At 43.8% G+C, this 21,754-nt stretch overlaps 2 protein-coding genes and 1 non-coding gene across 4 annotated transcripts in view; 2 read left to right on the plus strand and 1 right to left on the minus strand.

The window, feature by feature from the left end:
• MAEL (maelstrom spermatogenic transposon silencer) overlaps positions 1-21,754 on the plus strand; it is an 86,725-nt gene that overhangs the window by 54,466 nt on the left and 10,505 nt on the right. The window contains exon 11 of one of the 2 annotated variants that reach the window (XM_012444569.1): positions 19,049-19,236. The exons of the other annotated variant lie outside the window; for it this stretch is intronic. Within the exon in view, the coding sequence (XP_012299992.1) occupies positions 19,049-19,180 (132 nt within the window). The 3' untranslated portion in view covers positions 19,181-19,236. Of the gene's footprint in view, positions 1-19,048; positions 19,237-21,754 lie in introns of those variants that run through there. 2 annotated transcript variants of the gene reach the window in all.
• LOC135272387 (small nucleolar RNA U13) lies at positions 1,817-1,920 on the plus strand. Its single transcript, XR_010340542.1, has one exon. It is a non-coding gene; the product is annotated as a small nucleolar RNA U13 (small nucleolar RNA).
• GPA33 (glycoprotein A33) overlaps positions 19,877-21,754 on the minus strand; it is a 40,468-nt gene continuing 38,590 nt past the window's right edge. Inside the window, exon 7 of the mRNA XM_012444573.3 lies at positions 19,877-21,452. Coding sequence (XP_012299996.2) covers positions 21,311-21,452 — 142 coding nt within the window. The 3' untranslated portion in view covers positions 19,877-21,310. The remainder of the gene's footprint in view (positions 21,453-21,754) is intronic.

The following is a 21,754-nucleotide window of genomic DNA, read 5'->3' on the forward strand; positions in this document are numbered from 1 at the left end:
CAGAACTGTGAAAGAATAAATTTCTACTGTTTTAAGCCACACATTTGTGGTAATTTATTTGGCAGCTCCAGGAAATTAATGCATACTTCAATAAAGCTGCTTAAAAATAAATAAACCTGGATAAAGAAAATGTGGCACATGTACACCATGGAATACTATGCAGCTATAAAAAAGGATGAGTTCATTTCCTTTGCAGGGACATGGATGAATCTGAAAACCATCATTCTCAGCAAACTGACACAAGATCAGAAAACCAAACACTGCATGTTCTTACTCATAAGTAGGTGTCAAACAATGAGAACACATGGACACAGGGAGGGGCACATCACAGACCCCAACACTGAGGTCTGTTGGCGGGTAGGGGACTAGGGGAGGGATAGCAGTGGGTGGGGAGACTGGGGAGGGATAACATTAGGAGAAATACCTAATGTAGGTGACGGGGGAATGGAGGCAGCAAACCACCATGGCATGTGTATACCTATGTAACAATCCTGCAAGATCTGCACATGTACCCCAGAACTTAAATTAAAAAAAAAATTTCATCAGAAAAAAAAACCCTGTACTTGTTCTTCATCTCAAGTGATGTCAAAGTTCAAAGTCAAAGGCCTTTCTTTTCTGTAGCCACTAAGACCCTGCACTATCTCCCTGGCCTGCTTCCCACACTCAGCTCCCTCGGCTGCAGCCACGCTGTCTGCCTTGCTCTTCCTTAAACACTCCAAGCACACTTCTGCCTCAAGGCCTCTGCCCTGGCTGGTCCATTTGCCCAGGATGCTCTTCCTGTAGATATCTGCATACCTCCCTCCTCACCTTCCTCAGGTGTTGACCCAAATGTCACCTTCTCAATGAGGTCTTGACCCCTTCTTTAAAATAGCAGTTATCCACATTCTGTAGTCCGCTGGCCTGATTTATTATCCACCACTGCAGTTAGAAGCATTAGACATACTTTGTTTTACTCATTCATTTTATTCAGGATTACCTTTTCCCACCACTGGAATGTAAACTCCACAGAGAAAAGGAATTTTTCTTTCTCTTTATTCACTGCTTTTTTTTATTTGGACTAATTTATGGAGTACATGTGAAATTTTCTTACATATATATAATGCGTACTGACCATTATATATAATGGGAGGGAGGGAGGAAGGAAGGAAGGAAAAAAGGAAGGAAGGAAGGATTTCAATCAAGATGCTGGGACTATCTTGTTATGTGATACATGGTAGAACTAGAAAAGATGTTTTTCAGATCAAACATGTCATGATTTCATACAGATATTCCAAAGGAAATACAGGGCTACAGACTCTTAAACTCGCCAATCTTGCATCCATATCTCCTTTTGACCACACTGAAAATATATAGTTCTGAATGAAACCAAATAATCACTTTTCTTTATCCAACGACACAGCAGTCTCAGAATAACAAAACCAACTCTATCACCAACAATATGTACTGAGAACAGTTCAAGGTTTTGTTTTTGTATTTGTTGTTGTTTTTGTCCTTAGGATTGATCTCAGTGGGAATATATGACCAAATTGCTGTTTTAAAGTCATTTGAAGACTGGGTGTGGTGGCTTATTCCTGTAATCCCAGTACTTTGGGAGGCCAAGGCAGGAAGATCATTTGAGACCAGCCTGGGGTATATAGTGAGACCTTGTGTCTACAAAAAATTAAAAAATTAGCTGAGCGTGGTGGCATGCACCTGTGTAAAGCTATTTGGAAGGCCTAGGTGGGAGGATTGCTTGAGCTCAGAAGCTGGAGGCTGCAGTGAGCCAAGATCAGAGACGTGGTCTCAAAAAAAAAAAAAAAACACAAGTCATTTGAGGTTGCTTTTGTAGCTCATAAGTGTGATGATTGAGTTTGCATGTGCATGTGTGAGATGTGCCACCCTCAAACTTTGTTACAACGTGGGCACATTATCCATGTGACGTGAAAAAAATAAAACAAAGTCATTTGAAATCGTTTCTCTTTGTTTCATAATGGTGTTTACTGGCTACATAAATATAATCACTTATTTTTGCGTTGGGGATTATGTTTTTAATTTTGTTTTATGATTTTTAGAAAAATATGTTTCTAAAGACAAATCTGGAATATTTAAAGATATTCCTCCCTGTACTATTCTATACAGCTATTTAAAAAATTTTTTTATTCCCTTACTGGTTTTTATAATGTAAGCAAATGCATACCTACAGAGATAGGTAAATGGATTCTACTCTTTCCTTTCATATGTAAATGGTAGCTTACTACACATTTTTCTTCACTTTGCTTTTCTCATTTAACAATATACCCTAGAGATCACTTACTGTGTAGAGATAATCCCCATTGTACACTGCAGGTATCATTATTGTGGCTGAAACGTTGTTTATCTAACTGTTGTGCTGTCGATTCTGGTTGTTGCTAGTCTTTTATTATTACAAATAATGCTATAACAGTACCTTGTACGTACATCTTGTCATATTTTTGCTACTGTGGCTTTGGGATAGTGTTCTAGAATCTAGATTTCTTTTCTTTTTTTTTTTTTGAGATGGAATCTCGCTCTGTCGCCAGGCTGGAGTGCAGTGGCATGATCTCAGCTCACTGCAACCTCTGCCTCCCAGGTTCAAGTGATTCTCCTGCCTCAGCCTCCTGAGTAGGGGCGACTACAGGCACACGCCACCATACCCAGCTAGGTTTTGTTTTTTTGTTAGTAGAGACAGGGTTTCACCATGTTGGCCAGGATGGTCTCGATCTCCTGACCTTGTGATCCGCCCACCTCGGCCTCCCAGAGTGCTAGGATTATAGGCATGAGCCACCACGCCCAGCCTAGAATCTAGATTTCTAAAAGGTAAATTTCAGTATGATTGCTGAGTCAAATGGTAGATGCACATATAATTGTGCTAAATTTCCCCCAGTTCCCCTCCATCATGATGATGCCATTTCTCATTCCTACCAGCAATGTAGAAGAGTGTTTGTTTCACCCTAGCCTCACCAATAAAGTATGTGGTCCAAATCTTAGATTTTTGCCAATCTTACTGGCAGGAAATGGTATCTTAGTGTAGTTTTAATTTACACATATAAGTGAATGATATTGAGCATCTTTTCCCAGGGCTAAGTGTAATTCTTACTTCTTTTGCTGTGCATTGTCTGTTTTCCGTGTCTGATGAGGCTTCTCCTCATGCTTCAAGTTACTATATTTCTGTTAACTAACACAACCTTAAATTCTAGCAAGAACTGAATATGCCAAAGAGACCTCAGGTCTATGGAAACTTAGTTGGAGGGTGGTATGGGGACCATGGAGTATCACAAGCATGTACTTATCACATGGACAAAAACAAAGATTTTCAAATATTAATTAGAGTTTTAAATTTTTAAAGAAATTGACTTTCTTGGATATTTAAGTTTATTTTATTAATTCATTAATTCAAGTAATATTTGTTGAACACAAACTATGTCCAAGCTCTGTTTTAGATACAAGAGTGAACATATTTTTCTTCCTCTCAAAGAAATAGAAAAGGAAATGACATTATTCTCCTGATTCAGGCTGAAAGATCATCTCTAAAAGAATAGACTATTTTTTCATATGAATTTCCCCATATTTCCATTTGCCATATTCAGAAATTGGGGGTCAACCCCACTAGTAAGTCAAAAGCCGTGGTAAAAATGCTGGTTTCTTCCATACAGATAACTGTTAGTGCCCAGAGAGGGTCTTGAACCTCTTTCTGACTCATTCTCTTATCAATAGGGAGGAAAAAACTCCAGAGATTTTGTCACTGCTTAAAGTCACACAAAGCCAGGGCACCGGGTTTTCAGTTGTTCTCGATTATTTCCACAGCATCAAACTGGTAGAGAAGTTAGGGGAGCAGAAGTGACACAAATGCAACCTTTCCTTTTGGTCCTGTCTGGTCTGGAGAACAACCCTTATTAACGGGGCCTTGGGTGATCTTTGATGGTGGCATTGTTTGTCTGCTCTGTTCGACTGTTCGCAGCCAAGCCACAGAGCTCTCCTCCATCATGGAACAGGTTCAAAGGGACTGCAGGATGTTTTAGTTTCATGAAAAAAACAATGCAAGCCAGTTAGAGAAAAATCGGAACAAGATGAAAGTCACGTGCTAGGAGAGAAGGAAGGCTGCCCTGCGCTGGTAAACCATATAGATTGTTCTTGAAGGGAGAGACAGGCTCATGGTATGAAGAATTGTACTTAAGCAACCAACATCTTTATTTAAGGATTCTGGATCTCTTTCTGGAAAAAAAAAAAATCTATAACACAGCCCAGAACTTAAATAGTTAGTTTAAGGGCTCTTTGTCAGTAACCAGCTGCATGATCCTTGACAAGTCACTTTAATATCCCGAGCCTTGGTTTCCTCCTCTGTAAATTGAGATGAATAATGCCTGGCTGTAATGTGGCTGTGAAGATTAAAATGGGTCATGCCTTTGAATATGCTTTATAAAATTCAATTCTTCTTTCGTTTCCTCAGCTGATTGTTCATACACTGTCCCCACCCTGGACAATCTCTAGCAGGTACACACACCGCAAGTTACTAGACAGGGGGACTGCCTAGTTGTGATTCACTGAGGCTGATTTGTCTAAAAAGTTGCTCGCTAAGTATTCCCGCAGGGTGTTTGAAGCCTCTTCCTGGATGCCTGATGAGACCAGACACTTTGAATCCACCTTGCAAAGCTCCTGTTCCAAGACAGCTGCAGCCTGTGCTCTGTAGAGCAATATGAAATAATTGCCCATTGGCACAATGAGCCCATCTCCTCTCCGGGAGCACAAAAGAAAAGCATCTCCGGTTTTGATTGCCAAGTGGGGGAGGCGGTGTAAGTAGACTAAATTATGAGTCCAGGTGCCTCCCTACAGAAAGCCACTTCCGCCTCGCTGACGTCACCTTCTGCCGCAGGAGCCTGGAGAGGCTGCGCCCCCGCTCGGCTCCACGGGGTCCGCGGGTAGACCAGGGCGTGCTCTCAGACCGAAAGTGCTGGAAGGCTGCTTACCCTCGCCATAGACCAGACGGACAGGGGTCTGCCAAGGCTGCTGGGAATGTGGGAAGTGAACTTTAGGTGGAGACAGAAAAGCTTGTCTCTCCGTGGGTAGCCTTTTTTTTTAGTTCAGTAGAGAAAAAAAAAATCGTAGAAGACTGCCAAGCCAAATAAGCTATGCTCAATTAAGTCTCAACTGTGCAATTCCTCTGGTTGATTTTATGAGGAAAAGGGCAGAATAGAAACATGATGGGCTTGTTTAAAATACTTTAAAAGGGAAGAACCTGCATTCTACTGCTTCCCAGCCCATGCTCTCTCCCGCTTTCCTCCAGCCTTGCTGCAGGCCTTTACTGTCGTCTCCTCCTCCATCTGTTACAAAGATGTCCTCAGAACCCGTCCTCGGCTGCTTTCTCACCACACACCCTCATCCGGGGCATGTCCTCCGTGTGACGCCCCTCCTCCATGCCTGTGACTTCCGAGGCGCCGAATCAGCCAGAACTCTCCTCTCCCCAAGCCCCAGCTCCAGGCGCTGATACCTCCCTCCCCACAGCTGTTGTATTATTCCTGTTCACTGCTACTCAATCCCATCTTGTTTTCAAGAGGACTTAAGGTGGATTCCCCAAATACATAAAAGATGAGAACTAAATAAAGGCAAAATCACTGTGAAGATAAAATGAGGGCAAAAAAGGAGAGAGAGAAAAAATTATGGACAAAGTTAGTCCACCAACTGCATTTAGAAAAGTCCTAAGACATGAATGAGTAAGTTTGACTCTGAACTTCCTAGCAATCATTGCAACGAGGAAAGCACAAATTGTATGTAGTTCATGGTGTCCTTAACACAGTATGTCTATAGCAGACTTGCTTATGAGTAGCAGAAATTTATGACCTAAAGGGAACAGAAGAAAAAAAATTGAGGCCGGATGCGGTGGCTCACACCTGTAATCCCAGTACTTTGGAAGGCTGAGGTGGGAGGATCCCCTGAGGTCAGGAGTTCTAGACCAGCCTGGCCAACATGGCGAAACTCCCTCTCTACTAAAAATAAAAAAATTAAGCCCGGTGTGGTGGCAGTCGCCTGTAATCTCAGCTACTCAGGAGGCTGAGGCAGGAGAATCGCTGGAACCCAGGAGGTGGAGGTTGCAGTGAACTAAGATCGTGCCACAACACTCCAGCCTAGGGAATAGAGCAAGACTCTGCCTCCAAAAAAAATGAGCAGCAAAACCTTCCTAGTACGCAGACCTGTGAGAAAATTCTCTGGTGGATTTTCATCAACAAGTAACTTACAATGTAGTGAGCAGTGTCCTCAACAATACTCTAATGATAAATACAAAAATGAGAGACCTAATATTGCTTCTCACAATTTCCTACAAAGATACCCAGAGGAATAATGCTAAAGTACTTACGTAAAAGAATTCCAGAAGGAATCAAGAAGGTTCCAACCGAGTATGCAGAGCTGATGGCTTGGCTTGAGACAAGGAAATAGTAAAGAATATTCTACACTGTGTACAATTCTCTGTATTATTTCTTTTATTGGAAGTTTTGAAATTTATTGATCAGCAGTGAGTCCAAATTTATAATCTCCTGAAGTTTCTGGGGTGCAAACCTTCTTAGTTGGACTTAAGTGCAAATATTCTTAAATTTAAGCCAGCCGAGAAGGGTGGAGTGGGGTTAGAGTGACATCGTTTTATGAAGGTTGAAATGCTGAATTTACTTGCCCATGCAGAGGCCACTTCCCTGGTTTTGCATAAAGTTGGCTTGAGGGGCTACCAGTGAGCAGAAAACAAGAAGTGCTCCAAACCAGTAGTATATAAGCAGGTGAGGCCCCACGTCTCTATGCCTCAGAACACTGCTGCGACAGAAAGGAGAATGAGGAAGAATCAGACTCATTGGAGAGATGCTAAAGAGATAGTATCTTCAGAACTGGCCACTAGTTGACTTGAAAAGAGAGTGGTGTGTAGGAGGACTCTCAGGTTTAAAACACTTTCATTTGGGGGCCCTTTTCTTTTCATTGTATTGCTCTGAGCAAATCATTCCCTGTGCAGTTACTGCTGATAAAGAGAAGAAGGGCTGCTGCAGCCCAACATTACAGGAATCAGCTGCCAGCATCAAAGGGGGTGCCTCCCCAAAGAAAATAACAAGAGAGGGATCCTGACTGGATGCCCCCCAGCCCACACTTGAGGCTGAGTGACTGCAATGTGGAGTGAAGGCTTCTGAAGAGGGGCGGTGCCTGAAGTGGAGGTATAAGGAGGCTCCCAGGGTCAGGGTCTCCCTGAGGTGGGGCAGCCTGTAGGCCGTCTGCCCTGAGGGCCTGGGCAAGTGCTCATGGTTCCTACACCTCATCCCCTTGGCCACCTGCTTGTAGTTCAGCTATAACGGACAGGTCCAGGCACGATGCCTCTGCACCTACTCAAGTGCATGCTACACTCTCCTTTATTGCCTCGGGAGATTTCTACCCACCTATGGGGGGCAGCTGGGAAGTGTAGGGGAGGTGACACTCTCGGATCCCTATGGGATGGAAGTGGTAGATAAACGCCTCAGCTCTTCCTCCCTTCAGTGCTACAATCCTGAAGCACATTCCACACAGTTTCTCAGAGCCCTAGTTGCCCAGGAAGCAGAAGTGATGGAACGAGAAAAGTGAGCTAGAAGAAAAGTCAACAAAATCCGTGTTACGGAGTGGGCTGTTGGTAAGGGATCATCTCCTAAGTAAGACAGGCATCTTGATCTCAGGCTCTGCTTTCACAGAAACCTAAACTAAGCCAGACCCTACTCCAGATTAGTGAACTGGAAGATTTGGTTAAGAAACACTCCCCAAAAGGCATTAGGAAGGAGTAAAGTAATGGAAAATACAAAAGAAGAATTAAGAGATCTGGCTGCTAGAAGTACATGTGTCATTATTCAAATAATAAAAAGGAGGAGCTTCAGGAGCAGACAAGAAAATGTAATAGTTCAAGTGAGTTTGTCTCTGTTGAGCTTTATCGAGTGGTATCAACTGCCTTCTCACGATCTCTTATCTTCTGTTCCTCCTGCATTACAGCTAAGGAGGCAGACGGGAGACAAGTTCAGTGAGTCAGACTTGTTGCCCTTGGGTCATTTCCCCTGGCATCTGGTGATCAAAAGCCACTCAGACCTCAGTTTGAGTTGGTCACCTCTCTGTTCTACAGCTAAGACATCATGGCTGTTGGCCTTCATTTACGTCAACTCATTGGTTTATCCTCCCGGACATTTGAATAGCAGCTTCTAATCGTCGTGGGCAATGCCTTTCCAAGAGAGTAAGGGTGAAAATCTGGATGGGCGCTCTCTTCATGAAGGGAAGTGGAGCAACTGTGGACCTGTGTTGTCCCTGGTAAGGCCAGAGGGGACAATCTTGGCTGTCTAGGATCAGAAGAGGCTTTAGGCCATGCCTTACCCAGGGTCAGAAATACCAGAATGAGTCTGGAAATGACAGCCTTCACTTTGGTGGCTCTTTAGACCAGCCCAGCATCACACTCCTCTCCTTCTTTCTCTTCGTTCCACTACAACTGTGGGTGAATTTCCCATCCCATAAAAATGGCAATGACTTTAGGAGTAATGCTGAGATTCAAATGGAGTATGTTCTCATAATTTTTCTTTCTTTATTTTTTGTTGGGCAAGACAGGGAGGGCAGGTTTTGCTGAGAGAGATCAGGGACCTGCTTACACAGGCTTTTTATATGAGCTGCAGCAGCTACCTTCAGCCAGATAGATATTCTCTAGCCTTTCAGTGGAACCTGTGAGATTCATATACCAAGCCCCATTTTCCTGAGAGAAAAACTAAAGTATAACTAATAATTTGTTAAGTGTATACTCTCTACATTTATATGTCATAGACACTTTTAAATGTATTATTGCTAATCCAATAGAAGTTTAAATAGGATGCTTTAAAATATTTTATTAACTCAAAATAAGGAAGGAAAAGGGAATTATAACCACAAAAACTCAAAACAAAACATAGAACAACAAACAGCAAAATGGTAGACTTTTAAAAACTGTATCAATAATTACATATAACTGACTTAAACCTTTCAATTTAAAAGGCAGAGATTGTCAGAATGGATTTTAAAAAGAATCCATTTTTAATATAATGACAGAGATAAGTCTGTCACTTTAAATATAATGACAGACACAGGTTGAATATAAAATAATGAAAAAAATACCATAAAGACAATAGGCATAAAAACATTGTCATATTAAGGTACCAGAGATCGATAGGAATATTTCTTCTATTGACAGAAAGCCAATTCAATAGGAAGACGTGGCTATTTTAAATGTGCGTGCCTAATAACAGAACTTCAAAATAAATTAATCAAAACTGAAAGAAATTTAGAACCAATCTCATTTATAATAGTATCAAAAACATAAAACACTTTTAAAATACTTGCGAAACCTTTACAGTGAAAGCTACAAAATGCCTCTGAGAGAAATTAAAGAGACCTAATTAATAGAAGAGATATGTCCTTTTCATAAATTTGAAGACTCAATATTAAGATGTCAATTTCCCCAACTTGATCTGTTGATTAAATGCAATCCCAGTCAAAATCGTAAGCATATATTTTATAAATGTAAAACTTAATTCTTTTTTTTTTTTATACTTTGTAATGCTCCATTACAATTTTTTTTTTATTGCATTTTAGCTTTTGGGGTACATGTGAAAATCATGCAAGATTGTTGCATAGGTGCATATGTGGTAGTGTGATTTGCTGCCTTCCTTCCCTTCACCTATATCTGGCATTTCTCCCCATGCTATCCCTCCCCAACTCCCCACCCCCCCGCTGTCCCCCCACTCCCCCCCAACAGACCCCCGTGTATAGTGCTCCCCATGTGTTCTCCTTGTTCAACACCCGCCTATGAGTGAGAACATGTGGTGTTTGATTTTGTGTTCTTGTGTCAGTTTGCTGAGAATGATGGTTTCCAGGTTCATCCATGTCCCTACAAAGGACGTGAACTCCTCGTTTTTTATGGCTGCATAATATTCCATGGTGTATATGTGCCACATTTTCCCTGTCCAGTCCATCATCGATGGGCATTTGGGTTGGTTCCAGGACTTTGGTATTGTAAACTGTGCTGCAATGAACATTCGTGTGCATGTGTCCTTGTAGTAGAACGATTTATAATCCTTTGGATATATGCCCAGTAATGGGATTGCTGGGTCAAATGGAATTTCTATTTCTAGGTCCTTGAGGAATCGCCACACTGTTTTCCACAGTGGTTGAACTAATTTACACTCCCACCAATGGTGTAAAAGTGTTTCTATTTCTCCACATCCTCTCCAGCATCTGTTGTCTCCAGTTTTTTTAATGATCGCCATTCTAACTGGCGTGAGATGGTATCTCAATGTAGTTTTGATTTGCATTTCTCTAATGACCAGTGATGATGAGCATTTTTTCATATGTTTGTTGGCCTCATGTATGTCTTTTTTTGTAAAGTATCTGTTCATATCCTTCGCCCATTTTTGAATGGGCTTGTTTGTTTTTTTCTTGTATATCTTTTTTAGCTCATTGTAAATTCTGGGTATCAGCCCTTTGTCAGACGGGTAGGCTGCAAAAATTTTTTCCCATTCTGTTGGTTGCCGATTCACTCTATCGACTGTTTCTTTTGCCGTACAGAAGCTGTGGAGTTTGATTAGGTCCCATTTGTCTATTTTGGCTTTTGTTGCCATTGCTTTTGGTGTTTTGGTCATAAAGTCCTTACCTACGCCTATGTCCTGAATGGTTTTGCCTAGGTTTCCTTCTAGTATTTTTATGGTGTTAGGTCTTATGTTTAAGTCTTTAATCCATCTGCAGTCAATTTTAGTGTAAGGTGTCAGGAAGGGGTCAAATTTCTGCTTTCTGCATATGGCTAGCCAGTTTTCCCAACACCACTTATTGAACAGGGAATCCTTTCCCCATTGCTTGTTTTTATCAGGTTTGTCAAAGATCAGGTGGTTGTAGATATGTTGTGTCGCCTCCGACGCCTCTGTTCTGTTCCATTGGTCTATATCTCTGTTTTGGTACCAGTACCATGCTGTTTTGATTACTGTAGCCTTGTAGTAGAGTTTGATGTCTGGTAGTGTGATGCCTCCCGCTTTGTTCTTTTTGCTTAGAATTGACTTGTCTATGCGGGCTCTCTTTTGGTTCCATATGAAGTTTAAGGTGTTTTTTTCCAGTTCTGTGAAGAAGGTCATTGGTAGCTTGATGGGGATAGCGTTGAATCTGTAAATTACTTTGGGCAGTATGGCCATTTTCACGATATTGATTCTTCCTAACCATGAACATGGAATGTTTCTCCATCTGTTTGTGTCCTCTCTTATTTCGTTGAGCAGTGGTTTGTAGTTCTCCTTGAAGAGGTCCTTTACGTTCCTTGTTAGTTGTATTCCTAGGTATTTTATTCTCTTTGTAGCAATTGTGAATGGCAGTTCGTTCTTGATTTGGCTCTCTTTAAGTCTGTTATTGGTGTATAGGAATGCTTGTGATTTTTGCACATTGATTTTGTATCCTGAGACTTTGCTGAAGTTGCTTATCAGTTTCAGGAGATTTTGGTCTGAGATGATAGGGTCTTCTAGATATACAATCATGTCATCTGCAAATAGAGACAATTTGACTTCCTCCTTTCCTAATTGAATACCCTTTATTTCTTTTTCTTGTCTGATTGCTCTGGCTAGAACTTCCAGTACTATATTGAATAGGAGTGGTGAGAGAGGGCATCCTTGTCTAGTGCCAGATTTCAAAGGGAATGCTTCCAGTTTTTGCCCATTCAGTATGATATTGGCTGTTGGTTTGTCATAAATAGCTTTTATTATTTTGAGGTACGTTCCGTCAATACCTAGTTTATTGAGAGTTTTTAGCATAAAGGGCTGTTGAATTTTGTCAAAGGCCTTCTCTGCATCAATTGAGATAATCATGTGGTTTTTGTCTTTCGTTCTGTTTATGTGGTGAATTACATTTATAGACTTGCGTATATTGAACCAGCCTTGCATCCCCGGGGTGAAGCCTACTTGATCATGGTGGATAAGCTTTTAGATGTGCTGTTGCAATCGGCTTGCCAGTATTTTATTGAAGATTTTTGCATCTATGTTCATCATGGATATTGGCCTGTAGTTTTCTTTTCTTGTTGTGTGTCTGCCGGGTTTTGGTATTAGGATGATGTTAGTCTCATAAAATGATTTGGGAAGGATTCCCTCTTTTTGGATTATTTGGAATAGTTTCAGTAGGAATGGTACCAGTTCCTCTTTGTATGTCTGGTAGAATTTGGCTGTGAACCCATCTGGACCTGGGCTTTTTTTGGGTGGTAGGCTCTTAATTGCTGCCTCGACTTCAGACCTTGTTATTGATCTATTCAGGGTTTCGACTTCTTCCTGGTTTAGGCTTGGGAAGAGGCAACTGTCCAGGAATTTATCCATTTCTTCCAGGTTTTCTAGTTTATGTGCATAGAGTTGTTTGTAATAGTCTCTGATGATGGTTTGAATTTCTGTGCAATCTGTGGTGATATCCCCTTTATCATTTTGTATTGCATCTATTTGGTTGTTCTCTCTTTTCTTTTTTATTAGTCTGGCTAGTGGTCTGTCTATTTTGTTGATCTTTTCAAAAAACCAGCTCCTGGATTTATTGATTTTTTGAAGGGTTTTTCGTGTCTCTATCTCCTTCAATTCTGCTTTGATCTTAGTTATTTCTTGTCTTCTGCTAGGTTTTGAGTTTTTTTGATCTTGCTCCTCTAGCTCGTTCAGTTTTGACGATAGGGTGTCAATTTTAGATCTCTCCTTTCTTCTCATGTGGGCACTTATTGCTATATATTTTCCTCTAGAAACTGCTTTAAATGTGTCCCAAAGATTCTGGTATGTGGTGTCTTCGTTCTCGTTGGTTTCGAAGAATGTCTTTATTTCTGCCTTCATTTCAGTGTTTATCCAGTCAACATTCAGGAGAAAGTTGTTCAATTTCCATGAGGCTGTGCGGTTCTGGGTTGGCTTCTGAATTCTGAGTTCTAACTTGATTGCACTGTGGTCTGAGAGACTGTTTGTTATGGTTTCCGTTCTTTTGCATTTGCTGAGGAGTGATTTACTTCCAATTATGTGGTCAATTTTAGAGTAGGTGTGATGTGGTGCTGAGAAGAATGTATATTCTGTGGATTTGGGGTGGAGAGTTCTGTAAATGTCTATTAGGTTTGCTTGTTCCAGGTCTGAGTTCAAGTCCTGGATATCCTTGTTAATTTTCTGTCTCGTTGATCTGTCTAATATTGATAATGGTGTGTTGAAGTCTCCCACTATTATTGTGTGGGAGTCTAGGTCTCTTTGTAAGTCTTTAAGAACTTGCCTTATGTATCTGGGTGCTCCTGTATTAGGTGCATATATATTTAGGATCATTAGCTCTTCTTGTTGCATTGATCCTTTTACCATTATGTAATGTCCTTCTTTGTCTCTTTTGATCTTTGTTGCTTTAAAGTCTATTTTATCAGAGATGAGAATTGCAACTCCTGCTTTTTTTTTGCTCTCCATTTGCTTGGTAAATCTTAGTCCATCCCTTTATTTTGAGCCTTTGTGTATCCTTGCATGTGAGGTGGGTTTCCTGGATACAGCACACTGATGGGTTTTGGCTTTTTATCCAATTTGCTAATCTATGTCTTTTGATTGGGGCATTTAGTCCGTTTACATTTAGGGTTAATATTGTTAAGTGTGAATTCGATCCTGTCATTTTGATGCTAGCTGGCTGTTTTTCCCATTGCTTGATGCAGATTCTTCATTGTGTTGCTGCTCTTTACCATTTCCTGCGTTTTTGGAGTGGCTGGTACTGGTTGTTCTTTTCTATGTGTAGTGCCTCCTTCAGGAGCTCTTGTAAAGCCGGTCTGGTGGTGATGAAATCTCTGAGTACTTGCTTGTTCGCAAAGGATTTTATTTTTCCTTCACTTATGAAGCTTAGTTTGGCTGGATATGAAATTCTGGGTTGAAAGTTCTTTTCTTTAAGGATGTTGAATATCGGCCCCCACTCCTTTCTGGCCTGTAGGGTTTCTGCTGAGAGATCTGCTGTGAGTCTGATGGGGTTCCCTTTGTGGGTAACCCGACCTTTCTCTCTGGCTGCCTTTAGTATTTTCTCCTTCGTTTCAACCCTGTTGAATCTGATGATTATGTGCCTTGGGGTTGCTCTTCTAGAGGAATATCTTTGTGGTGTTCTCTGTATTTCCTGGACTTGAATATTGGCCTGCCTTGCTAGGTTGGGGAAGTTTTCCTGGATAATATCCTGAAGAGTATTTTCCAGCTTGGATGTATTCTCTTCGTCACATTCAGGTACACCTATCAAACGTAGATTAGGTCTTTTCACATAGTCCCATATTTCTTGTTGACTCTGTTCATTTCTTTTTACCCTGTTTTCTCTAATCTTGCCTTCTCGTTTTATTTCATTGAGTTGATCTTCGACCTCTGATATCCTTTCTTCTGCTTGGTCAATTCGGCTGTTGAAACTTGTGCATGCTTCATGAAGTTCTTGTGTTGTGTTTTTCAGCTCCATCAATTCGCTCATATTCCTCTCTAAGTTGTCCATTCTCATTAACATTTCGTCAAGTCTTTTTTCAAGTTTCTTAGTTTCTTTGCATTGGGTTAGAACATGTTCTTTTAGCTCACGGAAGTTTCTTATTATGCACTTTCTGAAAGCTGATTCTGTCATTTCATCACACTCATTCTCCATCCAGTCTTGTTCCCTTGCTGGTGAGGAGTTGTGCTCCCTTGTAGGAGGAGGGGTGTTCTGGTTTTGGGTGTTTTCATCCTTTTTGCGCTGGTTTCTTCCCATCTTTGTGGATTTATCCACCTATCGACTTGGTAGTTGCTGTCTTTCTGATTTTGGTAATTTTAAGTCTGCAGTAGCTGAACTCATAAACCCCCTTTTCTTCCCCCCAGGTGTTCTGTCCCGAGGAGTTAGGGCTTTATGATTTTCCGCTGGCTTGCAATTGTTTTCCCTGCCCACAAGGTGGCAGCCTAGTCACACTCAGCCTGCAGAGGCTTTGCTGAGCTGCTGTGGGCTCCGCCCAGGTTCCGTGTGAACTTCCCTGCAGTCCTGTTTATATGGGTGTAGTTAGAACTGCTTCCGCTATACTGGCCCGCCCCTGTAGTGACGGAGTCTCTGTAGCGGTGGGTTGTCTTGGTTATGGCAAATTGCCCTGGGAACTGCAGGGTGTTTCCCGGTGGGGGACACCCCTCTTCCACAGAGCTGGACCGTCCCGGGTTCAGCCGTGTTTCCAGTGGCACCCTCTTTGCCCGGGAATTTCTTGGCTTGACTCCCTGCCTCAGCTCCCCTTGCTGGCCCAGAGGGGATCCAGTCTCGCTCACTCTGCACAAGGAGCCGCTCCTCCCTGCCCCAGGTGCAGGCCGAGCAGCCTCGCCAGTCCAACCAGTGGCGCTGGTGACCCATGGGGCTCCTCCTCCTGTGAATCTCCTGGTCTGTGGGCAGTAAAAAATCGTCTGGAAATGCGGCGTCCACTCACCCTCTGCGCCTTCTCTCGGAGCTGCAATCCCGACTTCCTCCTAATCGGCTATCTTGGATCCGAGCTCTAATTCTTAAATTTATGTAGAAAAGCAAAGGATCTAGACTGGTCAAAACAATCTTAAGTAACTAACAGGACTCTACAATGAAACATGATTATCTCACGAACCTACACTCATCCAGACAGTGCAGTGTTGGCATAAAGATAGACAAGGAGTAATGTTTTAATCGTGATGAGTAGGTCTCTGAAGAAATGAGTGCCCACATTAAGGGTGACTGACTGTGATACTTGGTGCTAATAGACTTGGCACTAAGATTTAACATCACTTGTATTTTCACGAGTGTTGTTAATGTTTTGAAAGTGAAGTGATCCAGTTACAAAGGCCCATTGGTTTTCAAAGTTCGGTTTTTTTTTTTTTTTTTTTTTTTTTGAGATGGAGTTTCGCTCTTGTTACCCAGGCTGGAGTGCAATGGCACGATCTCGGCTCACCGCAACCTCCGCCTCCTGGGTTCAGGCAATTCTCCTGTCTCAGCCTCCTGAGTAGCTGGGATTACAGGCACGCGCCACCATGCCCATCTAATTTTTGTATTTTTTTAGTAGAGACGGGGTTTCACCTTGTTGACCAGGATGGTCTTGATCTCTTGACCTCGTGATCCACCCACCTTGGCCTCCCAAAGTGCTGGGATTACAGGCGTGAGCCACTGCGCTTGACCGTTCGGTTGGTTTTGATGTGGTCCTCCTCTAATCCTAACTTTCCTGTGAGTCCTAATAGTTTTAGTGTGTGATTTTGAAGAGTTGCTCTTCTTTGAGTTACTCAGGCCTTCCTCTGTGTTCCTGCAAGGTTTTTCAGAAATGCATATATATTATGCATATATTATTATACCTGAGGAGGTATAACAATATATTCATTATTCAGAAATGCATATACAATACCTGAGACACCTGTATTATAAGAAACAACTGCCATATACAGATTTAAAACAAAAAACCTTAACTCTGTGTCCCCCATTCTATCATCCTGTTCATACACAGGACCAGGAGAAAATGTTTTCAGGTAGAAAGAGCAAGGTCTTCAGAATCAGACAGAATTGATCTAATCTTCATTCCATCACCTACTAGCAATGCTACCACCAATGAGTTTCGCTTCTGAGCCTCAGTCTCCTCATCTGTAAAATGGACAGGGTCTGTGGAACTTAGGATGAGGCAACTGTGGCAGAAGCCAGTAGCCAGTTCTTTTGCTTCCTGAGCGCATATGACAAGGTCACGAGTTCGCATTTCCCCGCCTTCCCTGGGCAACGTGTTGGCTTGTGACTCGTGCTTCCAATGGGCCAATGCTGAGTGAGCGCAATCAGGGCAGTCACTTCTGGATCAAGTCTGAAGAAGCATTTGCACTTTTGCTCTGCTCTCCTTCCTGTCTGCTGGCTGGTTGCAGACAATTTCCAGGCCCTTGAGGATGGAAGACCCACTAATGTAAACAGTTGGAGATAAACAGAAGATTGGGCCCCGAGTCTGTCTCAAAAGCTGTTACGTGTGTGAGAAAGAAACTTCTATTGTATTTGAACTATTATAGCTTTTTAGTCCACTGTTATAGCAGTTTAGCTCATCTTAATTAAAGGGAAAATTTTACTCAGCAACATGGAAATCGGGGAAATAAGATTGACAGTTAGAGATAAACTTTAAAATCCTAGATCCAAGCAGAAATATTCAGTATCCTCTCAAGAGGAAAGACCAATTCCCAGATCTAACAGAGTTCATTGGAGCTGGAGGAAAGTTTTTGCAAATACAAAGGCAGTATATGCCTGAGAGAAAAAGACTGTAGGAAGGGATGATGTGCTGAGCTGAGGAGATACAGGCAAAGGGCCATCACAGACAGAATCCAGGCTGCGTCTTTCTGGAAACCTACCTGAGGAGAGGCAGTCTCAGTGAGCAAATTCAATAGCCAAGTGTCCCCAGAGAGGCCTCCCTATAGGGCCTTACCAATAGGATCACTTCTGCAGATGCCCAGGGCCCCAAGCCAGAATATCCAGGGATGGGGCCAAGCCCAGAGAATCTTCCAGAATTTCCACAGGGGATATGACACCTCCTTATACAAACTGCCATCGAGGATGAGAGCTCCTTGATGGTAGCCGACTTCTCTTGTTCTGATTCCATGCTGAGTAAGCAACTGAGGGTTCCATGCTGAGTAACCAACTGAGGGTTCCATGCTGAGTAAGCAACTGAGGGTTCCATGCTGAGTAAGCAACTGAGGGTTCCATGCTGAGTAAGCAACTGAGGGTTCCATGCTGAGTAAGCAACTGAGGGTTCCATGCTGAGTAACCAACTGAGGGTTCCATGCTGAGTAAGCAACTAAGGGCATAGTGCTCATGGGGTGAGACAGCCTGGGTCAGTTGGACTGAAGAGCTGGTCTACTTGACAGCTATAAGTAGCAAATTGACATTCTGTGTTGATCCAAACTGCTTAAATGCACTGTGTCTTAGCTTCCTCATCTGTAAAATGGGAATAATACCACTTATCTCATAGTGTGAAGATTTTGAGATGTTCTATTCAGAGTGCCTTCAGCAGTGGCTGGCCCAGAGCAACTGTTGCTGCTATAGGCATTGTACGTCACGCACGGTGAGCTTGGTTAATCTGATTCTGCATTTGAGAGCTGAGACCCTGTCACTGTGTCACAAAAGCAGCTTAAGAACAAGACGCCTTGGGAGGGGGAGCATTAGGACAAATACCTAATGCATGCAGGGCTCAAAACCTAGATGCCAGATTGATGGGTGCAGTAAACCACTGTGGCACATGCATACTATGTGACAAACCTGCACGTTCTGCACATGTATCCCAGAACTTAATGTAAAATTTAAAATAAATAAATAAATAAATAAGAAACAAGACCCTGAAGAGTGGCTAATTTACCAAGTTATATATCACCTCATGGGGACCTCTCTGGGCAGCCAGAGTCCCTCCTTAGGGGATAACCTAGCATTGACATATGCCCAAATATTTGAAACTGCAGTTGGGGATTATATGAGAAACTGTCTCAAGTGCCTAGTACACAATCTTCCCTCAATTAATGGGTAGGCTTTGTCTCTCTTCTAAAACACCATAAAGTCTCGGAACCATCAGCCGGAAACCATGATTTGGGAAGGGATGCTTGACATTCTAAGGAGAGGGTATTGCTGGGCTAATTTTGATTGTGTAAGAACCTACAACTGTCTAATTCCCAGAGTCTGTGGACTGAAATAAATTCAGCAGGAAACTGTAGTCTTACCGAGTCATAATGTGATTTGACACCCAAGTAATAGAAACCCGCATTGGAGGACAGAGGAAAAGTCAGCACCAGCCCTTTTCCTCTTGTAAAACTCATTTTTCTTCAAGATGCAGCCCAAATGCTACCTGATCTCTGAAGCTTTCCTGAACTCCCTTAGGCTGAGTTACTCAGGCCCTCCTCTGTGTTCCTGTAGCCCCTTCTCTCGCTCACATAATTATGTTTCTGTCTGTGACCGCCATTAGATTTTAGCTCCTTCTGGATAATAGTGTCTTAGTGACTTGTATATACTCTGCAACCAGCACACTACTTGGCACATAGTAGATGTGCACAAAATATTTGTTATTCAATTAGTGCAGTGGGTCTTGATTTCCCTCGTTTTCTTCCCTAAGCCTGGAGCTAAAGCAGGTGAACCTTCAGAGTCCTTTGAGGGGCAGAGAGAAGTCAGGTCAAACCTGGGGGAAGGTGGCTGCCTCTGCTTCCATGGCTCCCTCAAGAACATGCTGTGGAACCTTGCGTGGTGAGAACCGGAAGGCACCTCAGAGCATCTAGAGAGCTAGGCGATGTCCTTGGGCAAGATACTGTGACAGCAAACCTTATTCATTTAACAAAGCTTTTCAAGGGTCAATACGTGCCAGGCCATAAAGAAGGTACAGGCCGAGGCAGAGACAGACCTGTACACAGGTGAAATAGGCACACTGTACTGCCTGACAAGCGCTGGGACAGGAGGGAGTGCAGAGCCCCACAGGAAAGGACACTGAGGAACAGACCTTGAATGTCTCTCAGGAGAGTCAACGTCAAAGCCAAGAGCTGACGGCGGAGCCAAGTTGCTTTGGAGGAGGAAGTGTCCCTGTGCTGTGACAGAACAAGAGGACTGCCCTCCCCTCTCTCGGGGGGGCATCATAGGGAGCAGAACTGGCTAGAGCATCTCCACCGTCTTCCTTCAGACGTGTGGACTGACGCCCAGGCCTGCCAGGTCCTGCCACTGCAGACTCCTGGAATTTACCTCCACTAGCAGGCAGGAATCCGTCCTGTTCCCACAACCACTGAGGCACTGCCTGACCCTACTGCGGCCACAAGCAGAGGGACCCCCCGATTCTCAACTCCGTTACCTTGTCTCACCTCTCCTAGGAAGCAGAAGAGTGCTATGGTGAATAAACACAGACCCATGAGACCCAAGCTTTATCTTACTGCAAACAAAATCCACATTAAAAAAGAAATAAGAATTTTCACCCACATTTTATTATTCCTGAAAGCATTTGGAATGAAGCAAAGGATTTAACAATATATATAAAAATACACATTAAAAAAAATCACAAGTAGACAATAGTCTTATGGAATTATTTTTCTGATCATCCAGAAAAGACAGCAATAGTAAACTGCAGTTGGGTGAGACCAGCCACTGGGCCCTGAGACCTACGCAGTCTAACGCTGCCTGAGCTCTCAAGAGTAGAAGAAATGCTTGACTAACAGAGGGAGGTTGAGAGAGGGCAGCAGGACAGTCCAACCAGAAAACCAGAGCCCAAATGCGCTGGGCAGGGCCAGGGCTGAGGTATCGGATGCAGGAACAACCAGGAACTCAGCCAGTTATTCTGGCCTGGAGAGGAATTAGACCCTCTGCAAGCAAGCTCCTGTGTGTGTGTTCCCTTTAAATCAATTCCTGTTTAACTTACTGAATGAACATGTGGGTTTGGATGGGAGTCATCCTTGCGTCCACAGTCATCTCAGGGAGATCAGAGAAGGGAAGGCCTAACCAATCAAAGCAGTTTCCCCAATTAAGCTTCAGCGTCCACTAGGATGGGCGCCAGCTGCTAGGGCTTCAGGGAAAGCAAAAGCTATGAGACCCAGGCCCTGCCCCGAGGAGCTGGTGTGCTAATACAGCCAGAGGCACTAGCTCAGAGGACTGTGTCTCGTGGCCCATGATTGGCTGTGGGACAAAGTGACAGCATTGTTTCCACATATGTGGACAATTAGGACAGAGTTAGAGAAATCCTTGTGATTTGAGATGGGCCTGGAGGGACAGGTAAGATATTGACAGGCAAAAAGGGAAAGTGTGTGGGCAAAAGCTCCCCAGGGCCTGTGCAGCGGGAGTGGGAGGTGGCCTTCCCAGGAGGGTCTGGGACGTACTGGCAGCTACAGGAAGTGAGGCTGGAAAGGAGGTGGGAGCTAGAGGCCAGGCCCATGCAGGGCCCAAGCACACTCACTCACTCTTTCATTCATTCAACAAAAATGTGTGGAGTGCACACCCTCTGCCCCGTGCCCCTCCAGGTGCTGCCCCCCCGAGGCTGGCATCACCTCCCTGGAGAGTTCTGAACGTGAGTGCCCCAGGCTCAGCTCTGTACTTCCAGGAGCTCCTGCCAACTACGGGGGAAGTGGAGGCTGCAGCCTGGTCTTGAGTGAGGGCCAGGCCCTGAACCAGGTGTCTCAGCCAGGAGGTCACTTCACAGGACAGCAAGGTTGGCAGGGTCAGTCACAGGAGGGACCCCCTTACGAGGCCAGCCATGTTCCTCACAGCTAACAGAGGGGAAGATATGCCCCATCAATGTTGGGGATGGAGGGACAGGAGAACGGGGCTTAGAGAGCAGAAGGGAGGCCAGGAAGCGGGAGAACGAACCCCTAACCCTGCCTCCGCCGCCCTCCGCTGCCGGCCCCGGTCACCGGCCGGGGTGGTCTGGGGATTCTGGGGATTCACGCCCCGTGCTCCTCTGCTCTTGTCGCCTGTAGTCATCCTCCTCCTCTCCGCCTCTGGAAAGTTCTCTCAGCTGCTCTGGCGGCTCCTCATAGGCTTCTGGATTCCTGCAGGGCAGCGGGGGACAGAGGGGAAGGATTTGCTCTGAGGTGGACCCCCAGGGAGCTGGACCTCATGCGCATTACGGGAAGAGCAGCCTCCAGACCTCCTCCCCACCCACCAGCTGCAGAGGACGCTGGGCTGAAAGGCTGGGATGAGAGTGAAGGAGCCACAGCCTTGTTCCATGCACGAGCTGAGGGCGGCACAGGAACAGGCAGGAAGGACTGGCCCCGTGACAGAGGCTGCAGGCCACACTCGGCTCTGGGCATGCCACGGGAAGCCGGACCCTGAGCTCCCAGACTGGAAACCA

This window comes from Aotus nancymaae, unplaced genomic scaffold, assembly GCF_030222135.1.
Source record: "Aotus nancymaae isolate 86718 unplaced genomic scaffold, 86718_ANA_hifiasm-v0.15.2.pri h1tg000108l, whole genome shotgun sequence".
In the NCBI taxonomy this organism is placed as follows: Eukaryota; Metazoa; Chordata; class Mammalia; order Primates; family Aotidae; genus Aotus; species Aotus nancymaae.